We start from the raw sequence: 15200 nt of genomic DNA, 5'->3' as shown, positions 1-15200 counted from the left end.
GAGAATAAGTTTGCTCTCAGTGTCCTGTTATCAAAATTTCTGTAGTATCAGTATTCAACATCTATTAAACAAGTTGCACTAGTTATGTTCATTCTCTTACTTACCTGAAAAGATAACACCATTTTCTTGACAACTGATGACTGGTATTATGAAGGTGATGCCCATGCCATATACAACTGTCCAAAATGCCCAGTTGCCCATTTAGTCAGATTTGTGCCACACAATATAAAAAAAATTCCTGAAACCAAAGGAAACATTTTATTAAAATGGATATTTACAAAATACTTTAAGTTTATAAAGGAAAATATACATCGACTTGATGCTACCTTGTTACGATGCTTAATTGATATTTGCTTAGGTATGTTTATTTTCCTTCCCTGTAATTCCATGCATCTAATCAGACTGCAGTGAAGTTCTAAGTTGGATCTGGAAGTCAAATCTCGCTTGCAATGAAGTTCTAGGACTGCAGAGAAACTATTCTGGTGGAATCTAAAGCTAAACACAATCTGTTGGAGGACATCGGCAGGTCAAGTAGCATCAGGAGGGAAAAAAAATGGTTGACATTTTGAATCAAAACCCTTTTTGTTTGCTTTCAACGAAGAGTTAAAAAGAATATAATCTTCATTATAGCTATAAAGTAATACTCTTTCAAAGTAGTAAGTACACTACTTTTAACGTCCAGCTAGTGTTGACGAGATTCTGTTGTTAAATGATGCCATGGTGACAATGTAACAATGAATACTGCATTTTGCTCCAGGTCAGGACTATCTTTCTATTTAATTTTGAGTCATTATTATTTTAATGTAAGCGATTTATACAACTTGTGACAACTTACTTTTGCTCCTATGTCTGTAAGTCATTTTGAAGTGCAACAGAAGCACAGGAAAACAATCCTAAATGAGTCCAGCGAATAAAAGGAAGAATATTAGGAGAAAGTATGAAATCATTGGATGGGAGCACAAATCTGGATTTCCACATTTCCTGAAGTTAAAGAGGTTCTCGAGAAATGGAGGGACTGACAACAAAAGTAAATGCACTGATGCCAATCCCTTATTGGTGCGTGGGTGGGACAGGGAAAAAGAATGGGTGGAGTTAAAACAAGAGATTGGGGCAACACCTGAGGGGATTCTAGGCTGGTTTTTGGGGAACACCATGATACTGGCCGGGATATTGTTCTGTGAAATTGTGGTATCACTTTTGAATTTGTAAAAGGAAACTTGTAACACAAAACATTCCATGGTGCTTTTTTAGAATAAAATACTTGAACAAAACCAAGACAGCAAGATAATATGATGGGTGAATTAAAGTTTGTACAATAATAATGGTAAGTTTCAGGAAGAATCCGAATTTAGGAATAAATACAAGGAAAGATTGAGCTAATTAGGTCTTTATTCCTTGGAACGTAGAAGGCTGAGAAGGGATTTGATAGAGGTGTTTAAGATAATGAGAGGGATAGATAGAGTTGATGTGGAAAGGCTTTTCCCATTGAGAGTAGGAGAGATGGATACAAGAGGTCATGGGTTGAGAGTTGATGGACAAAGGTTTAGGATTAACATGAGGGGGAACTTCTTTACTCAGAGAGTGGTTACTGTGTGGAATGGGCGTCCAGGAAAGGTGGTGGGGGCAGGGTCAATTTTGTCATTTAAGAAAGAGTTGGATAAGTATATGGATGGGAGGGGATGGAGGGATATGGGCAGGGTGCTGGTAAGTGGGATTAGAGGAGGGTACTTGGATCAGTGCGGACTAGAAGGGCCAAATTGGCCTGTTTCTGGGCTGTAATTGTTATATGTTATGTTAAGAGCTCGTGGGTGAGATTTTGGGGAAAAGAGTACGAAATCCCAATTGTGGGCACTAAACATTTGTATCTTTGCCACAATGAGTTCCAGCATCATTTTTGTGTATTAACCCTGAACTCGAGGGTGTTTCCGGAACTGGAAACACTCTCCTCTCACACAAAGTCCTGGTTTTGTCAGGTGAAACCCGCACCATCTCCCTATCGTTCCAGGGATACTCACCTGGTCCGTCTTCCGAGGCAGCCGGGCTTGTCGTCTCACGTGATCAGCGGGCTCCTTCACGTCATCAGCGGGCTCCTTCACGTGACCGACGCTGCCAGCATCGCGCCGTTCCCATGTTCACAGTAGAACTTCAAGGTTTGGGATCTATTTCTTCGGATGTTCTCTTTAGCATTTGTTACAGTGCCTTCTCTGCACATTCACGCTATTCGCACTCACCCCATTGCAAGTTTCGATTGTTTTTCACTTTCCCGGACATCATATGACAGAATTCCACGCACTTCATTATTTGGTTTTTGATCTCAAGCTCCACTATCGCAAATACTGCTTATCTTCGTATGCATTGGTGGTTCAGTGGTAGAATTCTCGCCTGCCACGCGGGAGGCCCGGGTTCGATTCCCGGCCAATGCAACTTTTCTTCGTCTCCCTCTCAAGTTGGAAATGTTCAAATGTGAGGCAACGAAAATGAAAATTTATTGATGGAAAAGTTTCATGAGTTGCTTATTTTATTTCCTGGAGGCCAACTAGAGGGGAAGGGAGTGTTCACATTTTCAAGGATGCTTTTAGGACTTTAAAAAAAAATTATTTGCATCAAGCAAAGTGCTCGAGGAACTCAATGACTGAAGCACAGGAGAATGGGTGGGAGATAGGAATTGCCCACATTTCGGTTCGACATCCTGCATCAGGACTCAGAGTGGAATAGGAAGACAGCCGGTTCAAGGAGTGGTGAGATGGGGACCAGTTGGTGATAGGTGGAACAAGAAAGGTTGAATGGTTTTCTGTTTGCCCTTCAGTTTAACGCCAAGGTGAATTGCAGCTTTGCGGCATGAGAGATGAAACGTTGGGCATCTCCCACCGAGTTGTGGAAGACCTGATCTATTATTGATCAAAATGTGGAAGAAGCATTCGGTAGAACATGGGAGTCCAGTGCAAAGGATAAAAGAAGTTTTAACACCTAAACCACCTGTTAGCACACTCCATCAAGCACTTTATACCCTTTATATGGTAGAATCTATTGTCCTATGTTGGCCTCATCAGCCTTGTCAAAGAATTGGAAGTGGAAGAGAAATAATTATCGATGATTCAAAGAGATTACCTGCATAGAGCAGAAGAATAAGTATCGGAGATATTCATGACTGATTTCTCATGAGTAACAATGACCACAGCCTCATCTTTCTTTGCCAACGACTGCTCCATTCAAAAATCTACTGAAGGTTAATCTTGCAAATCTAGAATATTGCAAATGAATGAAAAAAAACCAGATGTATTCATATTACATAAAGGAATTAAAAATCTGTCCTCACCAACTTACCAAGATATTCACAGATATCTTCAATTACTCACTCCAGCAGGGCATGGAACCCACCTGTTTAAAACAGATGTCAATCATATCAGTGCCCAAAAAGAGTGTAGTAACCTGCCTTAATGACTATCGATCTGTAGTCCTTACGTCAACAGTGAAGGGTTTTGAAAGGCTGGTAATGAAGCATATTTTCTCCTCTCTGAGGGGTGACATGGATACATTCCAGGTCTACAGCAGATACCATCTCACTGGTTCTACACATACATGGACAGCAAAGATGCATATATCAGGATGCTCTTTATCAACTACAGTTCAGCATTCAACACCATCATCCCTTCAAAACTCATCAGCAAACTCCAAGACCTGGGAATTAACACCCCACTGTGTAATTGGATCATAGATTTTCTCACCTCCAGACTACAATTGGTAAGAAATTCTCCTCCACAACCTCCATCAATACCAGAGCACCACAGGGCTGTGTTCTTAGCCCCCTGCTCTACTCACTTTACACCTACGATTATATGACTAGTATGACAATAACACCATCTACAAATTTGCCCACAGTATAACGGTGGTGGCATATATGAAGGATGGTGATGAGTTTGCATATGGGATGGAGATTGAAAACTTGGCTGAATGGTGCACCAACAACAAACATGGACTCATTGCACCAAAACTAAGGAGCTGATTGTTGACTTCAGGAAAGGAAAGCCAGAGGTATACATTGAGGGGTCAGAAGTGGAGAGGTGGGCAAATTTAAGTTATTGGGAGTCACTATCTCGGAGGATCTTTCCTGACCCAACACACTAATGGCATGGTGAAGAAAGCAAGTTAGCGCCTCTACTTCCTCAGGAGTTTGCGGAGGTTTGGTATGACATCAGAAACCTTGGAAAATTTCTACAGAGATGTGGTCGAAAGTTTGCTGAGTGGCTGCATCACAGTCTAGTTTAGGAACACCATTTCCCCAGAGTGTAAAGCCCTCCAAAAGGTAGTGGACAGAGCCCAGGACGTCACAGGCAAAACCCTCCCGGCTATTGAATACATCTGTCGTCAGAGACCAGCAGCATTCACAACCCAGCACATGCTCTGTTCTCACTGCTGCCATCAGAAAAGAGGTATAAGTGCCACAAGACTAACACCACCAGATTCAGGAACAGCTGCTACCCCTCCACCAACAGACTTCTCAATGACAAACTCAGTCAGAAGCCCTTTTCACACTTGCAAGTGATCCCAGGAATTAACTGCCAATCAGTCTTTAGAGTGCCTGGTGTGAAAGCAAAATCAGCCCAATGCCGATGCCAGATGACATCATCTCACACTGGGGATTGATGGCCTTGACTCCTGGTACAATTTCCAGCACCTGCGATGCCAGCGTTGCAATCAGCTAAGTGTGAAATGGGCAATTGCATTGTGGGATTGAAATAACCCAAGTTTTTGCATGAGTGCAGGAACGTGAAGGAAGAAAAGATTAAAATGAAGATATAAACTTTGCCATGGAAAAGTCACGGTGGGGGGGGGGGGGCGAGAGAGTGAGAGAGGAAATAAATAACAATAGCGGACAATTTTTAAACCAGGTGAGAAAATTGGTAATGCTATAGTGCTCAATTTATACAGTGTGGGGAAAAAGCAGTGGTGGATTTGACTTCCCAGAATGTCATGCGGCAGAGAAACCCCTCTATGAATGCTCTATGCATACAACTGGGCATACAGGCCTTTCTCTGCCGCATGACATTCTGTGGGGGTGGTGGGGGGGGGGGCAGGTCCGCCATTACTTTTCCCCACAGCATTTATAAATTGTGTGCTATAGCGCTACCAACTTCCCCACACTGTTTAAATTGTGCGCTATAGTGCTACAAACATTCCCACGCTGTATAAATTGCTGGCACTTTCCCACGGTCCCTTGTAAAGTTTTATATAGGTCGGCACAACAACAGGGCTGAAGGGCTCATACTGTGCTGTACATAAGGTTTAATTATGTTATAATTAGGCATGATTAATTTTATTCAAATATAAAATTATAATACATTGATCAGGATTTAGGGCAGATCCACCATCACTGGTAGAAGTAGAACAGTCCTAACCCCAGGGATGGCTCCTTGGAAGTGTGAAAGCATTGAGGGTCCCAGTTGGGAGTGGTCTAGTGTGAAAAGAGAAACCCCCATTCCTATCCCAGGACACTGAACAGCCAATTTAGTGGAACACAGGCGTGAAAGGGGTTAATGATTACCTTGGCTTTTATAAGCAAGTTTGCCTGGGATCCTTGTTTGTACATTCTTCTCACTGAGTTGCTTTAGGCAATTTGAATTTCAGTGTGAAAGGTGCACAGTTTATTTTTTTTGCACTACCTATTAGTGATAATTCTGCTGTGACTGGAGGAAAGGGGAATCTCAGGGTGGTATGTGATGTCATGTGTGTACTCACAATAAATCTGAAATGTGAAAGAAAACCAAACAAAAAACTCCCTATGATATAACAACTAATTTATCTAAATAACCTATTTGCAACACCTTTGCTGTCAGTCCTCGGTAGTATAGTGGTTAGTATCCCCGCCTGTCACGCGGGAGACCGGGGTTCAATTCCCCGCCGGGGAGAAATGTTTTTTCAATCCTCTTTATCTCTAAATTATGCAACGTGGTGCGTCCTAATTCAGTGTAATTTCTTGGCCGTAAAGTGACTTTAAACGACTCGTGCTGCTCAAAATTAACTCGATAAGCGAGGAAGCAAGGGGAGCAACCATAATATGCGGCGCCATTGAGCTTCGTGACTGATGTTGAGAAACTGTTGCTAATTGTACTGGGAAGTGCGAGGGCCTCTTTCACAATGGGTGCGATCTCACCCGGGATTCCGGCAATTAAGCCTGCTTATCGCGGTTTTATGTGTAAAAGGGGTACTAATTTATCCCAATGGCGAGATTTTGTGATGTGTTTATTCAGCTCACAGGTCAATCTTAACTAAAATTAGTGATTATTTTTTTCTTTTTAAAGATGATTCTACCTTTTCTGGCAATTTTAGTGGTTCTGTTGCACCGAATCCCTCTAGGTCAGTCCTCGAGTTCAAACATGGCACAAGAACCTTCAATGTATTTGCCTAAGTTCGTGTCCGTCAACATGCATGGATTGGAAAAGATGAAACATTTTAATTATTAGGCAACTCTTTACTTCAATAATATTTCCGTTGCTTACGGTTTATATGCGATATTGGTTTATTAATGATATTTTAGTAAAGAAGCTCATTTGGATGCCTCAAGGGGGCAATTCTGGGCTTGTGATGTCAATTTGAAACAATTCTCACTGTCATTTCCCGCTGTCTTTCCCAATTGTACGAAAGCGCTTGAGGGTTCAGAGCTGGAAGAGGAGAAATTCTCATACCGTAACGCTGGTTGGCTGCTCTGACGCCCTCTCCCAAAATCCGGTCTCAATCTACGGTGCCTGTCCCTTCATTTCCTGGCCCTCAACTGGTCATGCAAAATTAACCATTTGACCCCCTCGAATAAAAATTCCACCCAGGAATTATTTGATGCTTGCAAATAGTCACCAACGAGGTTTTAGCAGCGAAGAAGCATCCATATCAGGTTGCCCTCGGTCTGGTAAAATTAGACGATTTTTTTTTATTTCTGGACAGGCGAGCGATTAGTGAGACAATTCGGCTCGCGTGTGATCAGTGAATCTTTTTAATATGTAAAGGAACACACCGTGCATAATTTTCCGCGATAGGCTTATTCAGAGGCTGAATTCTTTGGAGGGAGTTTAGAACGAAAGAAGTGACCGTTGTATCCAACCCCGCGACTTTCCAATGCAAATAAAACGCCCTTTCCCAGTTTGTGTGGAGCAGTTATCCCCCCCCCGCCCCCGTTTCCTTTTGTGAGAGCAGTTTGCTCCATTCATTCCCTGCGAATCGTTCATCCCATTTACAGATAGGCGTGAGCCAGCGGGCGTCCAATCGTTCCGTATTTGCCTGTCAGATTGCTGGGAGCGGGTACATTGGAGGACGGATGAGGAGAATGCTGGCTACCTGATCTTTGGAAACTTCGCTTGTCGCCTTCAGCTCCCGTCCATCATGTTGGGAAGGCGAAAGGATGACTTTTTTAAAACCTGGCAAACTTTGTTTCTCGCTGGTTGTCCCTTGTGTTTGGATGGCAAGTGGGAGACGTCCCAAGACCAAGAGGAATTTGGTGATCGCCGCGGCGTGCTTGCTTTATGCATTTTTAATAATGCAGGGCAATTTCTTATTACAGGACCGGATCTCTGACTATGGGGACAAGAGTGACGCCGCGTCCGTTAGCCGGCTCCCCAGTAGCCTTCAAGCCGGGGAAAGTGAGCAGGAGACGGTTACATTTAACCAAAACGTGGTGTACATAACCATTAGATCAAAAAGGATCAAACCGGCCAACATCAGGGGAACAGTGAGGCCCAAGCTCAGGAAGAAACGGACCGCTAAACCCGCACAAGCGGTGCAGGAAAACGATCCCAGCCGGGACAACGAGGCAAAAGACCAAAGATTTAGGGGAACCGAGGACTCAGTAAATTTACCTTTCGCCAAAGTGAGGAGTTATCAGATTGCAGGTGAGAGGAAATCCAACCAAGAAGGAAGCAGAGGGAGTAATATTCGGATTTACAGCGATAGCGCTCCTTTCTGGTTCAGTCAGGAGGACGTCGATGCGATGCGTTTCCTAGCCGATTCCAACATCCGACAGATTCACAAGGTCCCCCCAAAGGGACGCCGAGCTCTGCTTTTATTTGAAGGAGTTGGAGATCTCCACTCACTGAACCGCGCTGCCCAGGACATGCCCGAAGCAACCGTGTGCCGACAGCGGTGCGGGCTTCTCAAGAGAGCAGTGGATGTCAGTGAAGTGTTCGCTTTCCACCTGGACCGCATCTTGGGGCTGAACAGGAGTCTGCCCGCTGTGGTCAGAAGAGTTCGTTTCGCGAAAGGTAAGGAGGCGAGCTGGGTTACTTGAGCCAGTAGCGCCAGGCTAGCGAGCCCTGCAAGGCTGGACGCGGAGGGGGAGCTCATCGCTGGAGTTTGGGTTAAAGCAAGGAATAGGCAGACGCTGGAGAACTGGAATAATACACCAAAGTGCCGGAGGAGCTCAGCGGGCCACACATCAGCAATTCACGCCAATGCCTCCATGTCCCGCTGAGCTCTTCCCTCACTTTTGTGCATTGCTGGAGTTTGGGGGAATCCTGGTGAAGTTGTCAACAGGCTGCCGGGGATGGCGCGCCTCGTCGGAGCAATTACATCAAACCTTCTCGTTTATGAATATGACAGTGCCCCTTTTTCAGAATATTTTGTCAACTTCGCCAGGTGGATTCCGAAATGAAGGGGTTATCTTCTGAGGAGAGATTAAGTCGTCTGGGACTAATTCGAGTTTAAAAGAATGGAAGGGGGTGGGCATGGCATGTGATCTTATAGAGGCATATACAATTATGAAGGGAATATACTGTATACTTAAGAAGTAGGGAGGTTTCCACTGGCAGGTGAGACCAGAACTGGGAGGGCATGGCCTTAAGATATGGGGGAGTAGATTTAAAACAGAGGAAATGCTTCTCCCAGAGAGTAGTGAATCTGCAGAATTCTCTGTCCAAAGAAGCAATTGAGGCTATCTCATAGAAGGTATTCAAAAACAGGCAGATTTTTGAATAGGGTTATGTGTAACAGGTGGGTAAGTGAAGCTAAGTCCACGGCGGATCAGATAGACTACTTCTGCTCCCATTTCTTTTGTTTCTTAATCTCTTTAAAGTCATTGATTGGGATCCACATGCTCGGCTAGTCCAGAAGATTAGAATACATGAGATCCAGGGAGAGTCAGCAAATTGGATACACATTTGGGACTTGATGGTAGTGAAGGGTTGCTTTTCAGATTGGACATCTATAACCAGTGACGTGACTCAAAGATCACTAATGGGCTGTTTATTGATTGTCATATATTCCTGATTTGGAAGCGAATGTAGGTGACATAGGCTTGTTCAGGGGAGAAACAGGCCTTTTAGCCCAACTCATCATGTGGACTGAGATACCAATTAATACTAACTTCATTACAGGTACTCCCCAACTTGCGACCTATACAACTTATGTCCATCCACACATATGACCGATTTAAAAAAAATCAAATGTACACTTTTTTTTTAAAGCTATAACAGGGATACAGGATGTGTTATAGCCAAAATATGCATACTTCCTTTGTTAGTCAGTGCCCTGGGTCCAAAGGCTGTGCACGTGCATGAGTCTTCAGTTGACACATGTGCAGTGGGTTCACTTATTGGAGTTCGGTTGACGCATAACAATATTGAATTTGCGCCCTTAGTTCTTGCATATGTGCCAACCGAATTCCAATATGCAAACCCACCACACATGAGCCAAACAAAGACTCACGCATGTGCACAGGGATCAAGATGGCCGCACTAAACCTACGCACCCCAGGATCCCGGGACACTGACTAACATTGTAAGTTTGAATGTGGAAAGATTCACCAAGGTTGATCGAAAAATTCAGGAAGCTTTAAGTTGTTATTGTCAAATCTGCGATGAAAAAAAGATTTGGTTAAAAAGTTTGCTTTAAGATTTCAGTATTCCATGCGTGTGGTCAAAATTCTGACATACGTCCATTTCGAGATACAATGGATCATTCGGTTCCAATTAGAGTTGTAAATCAGGGAATACCTATTTATCTAAGATAATCCCATACCCACCTCTGAAAACTCTTCCTTCCTCCTTAACAGTGGCTTGCTCACTACAATAGTGGAAAGAATCCTTGGCATCACCCAGACCTTTTCATGGGCAAAGAAAGATAAAGGTTCCCCTTACCATTAATCCTGCCAGCCTTTGCATTCAGAAAGTCATCCTTTGCGATTTCTGCCTGCTCAAACAAGACTTCACCGCCAAACACATATTTCCCTCCCTCCTCTTTAAGCATTTTATAAGGATTCTTCTATGACCCCATGGTCCACTCTTCCATTCCTGCCCGCTGTTCTCTATCATGTGGCACTTTCCTGTGCACTTGCCAGAGGTGCAACACCTGTCCCTTTCTCCTTTTCATTTTCCCCCCAAAAGTCTTTCCAGATGAAGCAGCAATCCATTTGCAGTATGATTAGCAAGTCTGTAGGTGATATCAAAATTGGCAGCATAGTGGAGAGTAAAGAAGGATATTTAAAGAAACAATAGGATCAAGATTGACTGGGAAAGAGAGCAACGGCTAATGGAATTAACTCAAAAAGTTGTGAAGAGATGCATTTTGGGAAGTTTGTCAACTTTATTGTCATCTGATTGTCCTCGTGGCTATTCCTCGAGGTTGAGATGATGGCCTTCATTCCGTTGATCCATTGAGTGAAGACGCCTGTATGTGTATTTGTTTAATGTGTATTTGATTTGCGCTCCAAGAAGCACATGATACTTCACAAATCAGCCAACTAATTCCAATGGCATGGAAACCATGACAATTGGAGCTGATGGATTTGTTACATCCTTCGCCTCCTTCACAGCCATTGAGTTCAGAGTGACTTCGTCTGACAATTCCACCGTTGAAGACTTGATTGGATTGTCCGTTGTCAGGGGTCTCACCCTCGACCTTACCATGGGTGATCCTATCAGGAGCATAGCTCCAGATGGCATCACTGTCGGGATCTCAGAACCACACAAGCTTCTCCACCACGACCAAGTGACAATCCATGGAGAAGTTGCCCAAGTACAACCTGACTAAACAGTACTCTCTGGCCCTCAATGCAAAAATAAGCACAGGGGCACCCACAGGGAATGGGAGAGTCCAGGGGAGGGTTATTGAACAGTGAGACCTTGGGGTCAAGTACACATTTCCAAGAAAATGTTGACAGGTACAAAGAATGGTGAGGAAGGCTTATGGCAGGGGTGGTCAAACGTAAGAGTCACATATGATAAACTTCAGATTTTGAGAGCCACAATATTACATATTTTTGAAATATTTTTTGAAATATTGAAACAATATTATACATTTTTACTCTTACATGCACATTTTGTTATTAAAAAATATTAAGAATTGCATGTACGTAATAATATTTATTCATGTATGCAGTTTTTAAACTGTTAATTTGTATTAGTTTTAATAATCCAAAGTTTCTCGTATACATGCCAATATTTTGTTTATATTGGTAAGTCCACTTTTGGGGCCTTGGGAGCTCAGATGGGAGGCAGCTGGCCATGGCCAGGTGTTAAGTTCGAAGTGTATAGAACTCAGATGAGTTGTCAGCCAGGGCCTGGGTGAGAGTCTGTGGCTGGGGCATCGGGCATTCAGATGGGAGGGCAGGACCAGGTGTTGCCTCCATGTTTGGGGCTTTGGGAGCTTAGGTGAGAGGGTGGCCAAGTGACAGGAGCAGGTGGCTGGGGACGGGTGATTAGTCTTTGTTCAAGGCCTAGGTGAGAGTCCATGGATGGGGCCTGAGGAGATCTGGTGGGAGGGCTGCCAGGGCCTAGGTGAGAGTATGTGATTGGGGTGTCAGAATCTCGGATAGGGAGGTGGCCTGGGTCTAGTTGAGAGACATTGGGAGCTCCGATGGGCGGGTGGCTAGGGCCAAGGTAAGAATGGTTGTGGTGTCAAGAGCTCCCGAGGCAGATGGCCTGGATCACATTTATATTCTGCAACAAACTATTATGCAATTGCAAGCCATGAGTACTAAATTACCATTGTGAGCACTGGCTTGAACAATTCCTGTTTCAGCCAACGTATTTCTGAGAGCTGCACATTTTATGTTAAGGAGTCACATGGGACTTGTGAGTGATAGTTTGACCACGCCTGGCTTTTGGTAACCTTGCTTTCATTGGCCAGGGTATTAAGTGTAAGAGTTTGCAAATTACATTACATTTATACAAGTTGTTGATAAGGCCACATGGAGTAGCCTGTGTAGTTCTGGTTATTAGGCCTTAGGAAGGATGTGATTAAACAAGAGTGGATGCACAAACGATTCACAGGAATGCTGCTTAGAGTGCAGGGATTGAATTATAAAGGTAAACTGGATAAGGTGGGGTTGTTTTCCCTGGAGTGAAGGAAGAAGAGGGTATATACAATAATGAATGGTCACCATCTTTTTCTCAGGGTATAAGAGTATAAAACTAAAGGGCAGAGGGTAAAGGTGAGAGGGGAAAGTTTTATAAGGGGTCTGGCAAGCATGTAATTCACACGAAGGATGGTAGGTATGTGGAACTTGCTGAGTCAAGTGATAAACTTAAATCATGGTCGGTTCAAGCGAGTAACTAATATATTGTTGACTGCAGGTGTGGGTTTAATGTTACACGGAATCAACTAAGTTGAATTTGCTGGTGGCTTTGTCATTTTCTTGGGAGTACAGAGATTTGCACATGTGTGATTTTGGATGTGAAACTATTTATCAATCCTAATAAATAATCATTACAAATTAAAGTTTACGTATTAATCAAGAATAAACAATTACAATGTTAGAAGTCATTTGGACAGAATATGGAAAGGAAAGATTGAGAGGGATATGGGGCTAACCCAGGCAAATGGGTTAAGCCTCTTGGTCAATGTGGATGAGTTGGGCCAGAGTTTGTTTTTCTGCTGCATTATTATGTACTCCATGACAGCTCTGATTCCATATTTACATCAAAAATGGTTTTGTTTTAACAATAAATGAACTCCTATTTCTGGGTCGAAAGCAGATAAAGCTGGAAAAACTCATCTGTGGAAAGAGAAAAAGAATCACCATTTCTGGTCAATACATTCTGGTCGAAGACTTTAGTTGTACCATTGTCCTCATCTACGAAGGAGTTTGGACCTGATACATTAAATATGTTTCTCTTTCTACAGATGCTGACTGACCTGTTGATTGTTTCTAGTATTATACTTCCTGTTATTATTTCAGACATTTGGGACTGGGCATTGATGTTCAGGAAATGCACGTATACTGTTCCAGTTGTTGTCATTTCAGTAAATTAAGAATGTGAATGAAATCATCTGAATACTTAGGATTTAAACGAGAAGATTAAATTTCAAATGTTTCAGATCCTTTATCATTAAAGACTGCCTGAGCACTTTCAAAACCAAATAATTTGAAGCAGCTTAGCCAAGTGTAACTCCAATCCCTTGATATTTGGAGTTTGTTGACAGTAATTTGTTTGAACACCAGAATAAAGCAGAACATGGTGGTTACTGAACCTTCATATTTTGTTTACTGACCAATTATTCAAGGCAATCCAACAGACATGCAGGGACTCAACCCTGCTGAGGGAAGGGGCAAAGTGCAAATCCAACTGGATTTTATTAAAATGCATGGAAGACGATAAACTAACGCACAGAGAACGATATCTCGACAATCTAAGGAAAGGGAAATGTTAAGGAAAATAAATAAATACAAAGCTTAAAGAATTGGGGAAATAGGAGGGTTGAAAAGTATCCACAAATGGAATTAAAAAAGATCTGGAGAGTGAAAAAAAAGATGCAAAAAGGTAGTTGTGATTAAAAATTGGACTATTCGAGTCAAGTGATCAACACATTCCATGATAAACTTAAATCATGGTCGGTTCAAGCGAGAAACTAATATATTGTTGACTGCAGGTGTGGGTTTAATGTTACACGGAATCAACTAATTTGAATTTGCTGGTGGCTTTGTCATTTTCTTGGGAGTACAGAGATTTCCACATGCGTGATTTTGTATGTGAAACTATTTATCAATCCTAATAAATAATCATTACAAATTAAAGTTTACGTATTAATCAAGAATAATTTTGTACTTGTTCCAATTTTACTGAAACTTATAGAAAATCCACAATAATTTGACTGCTTTATCAAGACCATAAATTTCAGTTCAAATGGGAAGATCTTGCACCTAATTCATCTGTATAATACATAATAAATGGTGCCGAAAGGGACTTTAAAAAAAACTCTTTTAAGGCAAAAGTTGTCCACAATCAAAATAAGCATACTGAACTTGAGATTTGTTTTAACATTCACAACAAAATATGAAAAATATGAGCAGCTATTCAACTCTGAACAAATATATTGGATTCAGGCTGATTTAATTAAAAAAAAATTAGACATACAGCACAGTAACAGGCCATTTGGGCCCATAAGCCTGTGCTCCCAATCACTGGCACTGTAAAGGTGTTGCACGAACGACTGTTATGATATTGGTGTTTAAGAATTGTTGCAAACATAGCATTTGTCAATTGTGGGACCATGAACAAGATTGAAATTGCTTGATCAAAAAAGTAGAAAAGCTGTATTTTCTTTTCAGCAGTAAAATGGGAAACTCAGGATCAATTTTGGCAGGTAATAGGTGCATAGGTTTTAGGCATCAAATTGGGTTGAGGCTCCAAGCAGGCCTTGAATGACAAAGGAAGTTCTTTCAGTAATGACGCCTGTGATGATTTATTGTTATGAAATAGGTCTGACAATGCAGATTTCAGATTTAGTGTCAGATTCAGATCAGATTTAGATTTATTTTCCTGTGAGCGAGGCAGAAATACTGGTTATTGGCAGTGCAACAAAAACTGACTCAATGTACACGTATAAACAAATAAAGAAATGTAAACAAACTGACTGTGTAATACAGAGAAAAAAAGTCAATAAACTGCAAAAGTTAAAGTCCTTAAATAAGTCCATTATTGAGTTTGTTGTTGAGAAGTCTGATAGTGGTGAACCTGCTGGTGTGAGTCTTATGGTATCTAAACCTCTTTCCTGATGGTAGCAGTGAGAACAGAGTTTGCACTGGGTGGTGATTGCTGCTGGTCTCTGATGGCAGAGCGCTCCATAGATGTTCTCGATAGTCGGGTGGGTTTTGCATGGGATGTGAGGTGTTCTTACCAATCATCACTTATAGTGGTCTGGAAGTGAGGAAATCCATGATACATTTACACTGTGGTGTGTTGAATCCCAGGTGATGCAGTTTGCTGATCAATTTTGAG

The 15200-nt window shown here is 42.3% G+C and overlaps 2 protein-coding genes and 2 non-coding genes across 8 annotated transcripts in view; 3 read left to right on the top strand and 1 right to left on the bottom strand.

Annotated features, from left to right (window-relative positions):
• The window catches only part of tmem144b (transmembrane protein 144b), a 73663-nt gene extending 71559 nt beyond the window's left edge, over positions 1-2104 (bottom strand). For 3 of the 5 annotated variants that reach the window (XM_069926225.1, XM_069926228.1, XM_069926229.1), the window contains exons 1-2: positions 2016-2104; positions 105-238 (exon numbers count right to left, since the gene is read on the bottom strand). In XM_069926225.1, the coding sequence (XP_069782326.1) occupies positions 105-201 (97 nt within the window). In that variant the 5' untranslated portion in view covers positions 202-238; positions 2016-2104. Of the gene's footprint in view, positions 1-104; positions 239-326; positions 476-835; positions 894-2015 lie in introns of those variants that run through there. The other 2 variants (XM_069926226.1, XM_069926227.1) reach the window with 2 other exon arrangements.
• Positions 2105-2352: 248 nt separating this feature from the next.
• Positions 2353-2423, top strand: trnag-gcc (transfer RNA glycine (anticodon GCC)). Its single transcript has one exon. It is a non-coding gene; the product is annotated as a tRNA-Gly (tRNA).
• A 3411-nt stretch (positions 2424-5834) lies between these two features.
• Positions 5835-5906, top strand: trnad-guc (transfer RNA aspartic acid (anticodon GUC)). Its single transcript has one exon. It is a non-coding gene; the product is annotated as a tRNA-Asp (tRNA).
• A 1285-nt stretch (positions 5907-7191) lies between these two features.
• The window catches only part of gask1b (golgi associated kinase 1B), a 47784-nt gene continuing 39775 nt past the window's right edge, over positions 7192-15200 (top strand). Inside the window, exon 1 of the mRNA XM_069926224.1 lies at positions 7192-8246. Coding sequence (XP_069782325.1) covers positions 7391-8246 — 856 coding nt within the window. The 5' untranslated portion in view covers positions 7192-7390. The remainder of the gene's footprint in view (positions 8247-15200) is intronic.

This window comes from Narcine bancroftii, chromosome 3, assembly GCF_036971445.1.
Source record: "Narcine bancroftii isolate sNarBan1 chromosome 3, sNarBan1.hap1, whole genome shotgun sequence".
Classification (NCBI taxonomy): domain Eukaryota; kingdom Metazoa; phylum Chordata; class Chondrichthyes; order Torpediniformes; family Narcinidae; genus Narcine; species Narcine bancroftii.
The sequence above is the reverse complement of the archived record's forward strand: the minus strand, read 5'-3'. Positions and strand labels throughout refer to the sequence as shown.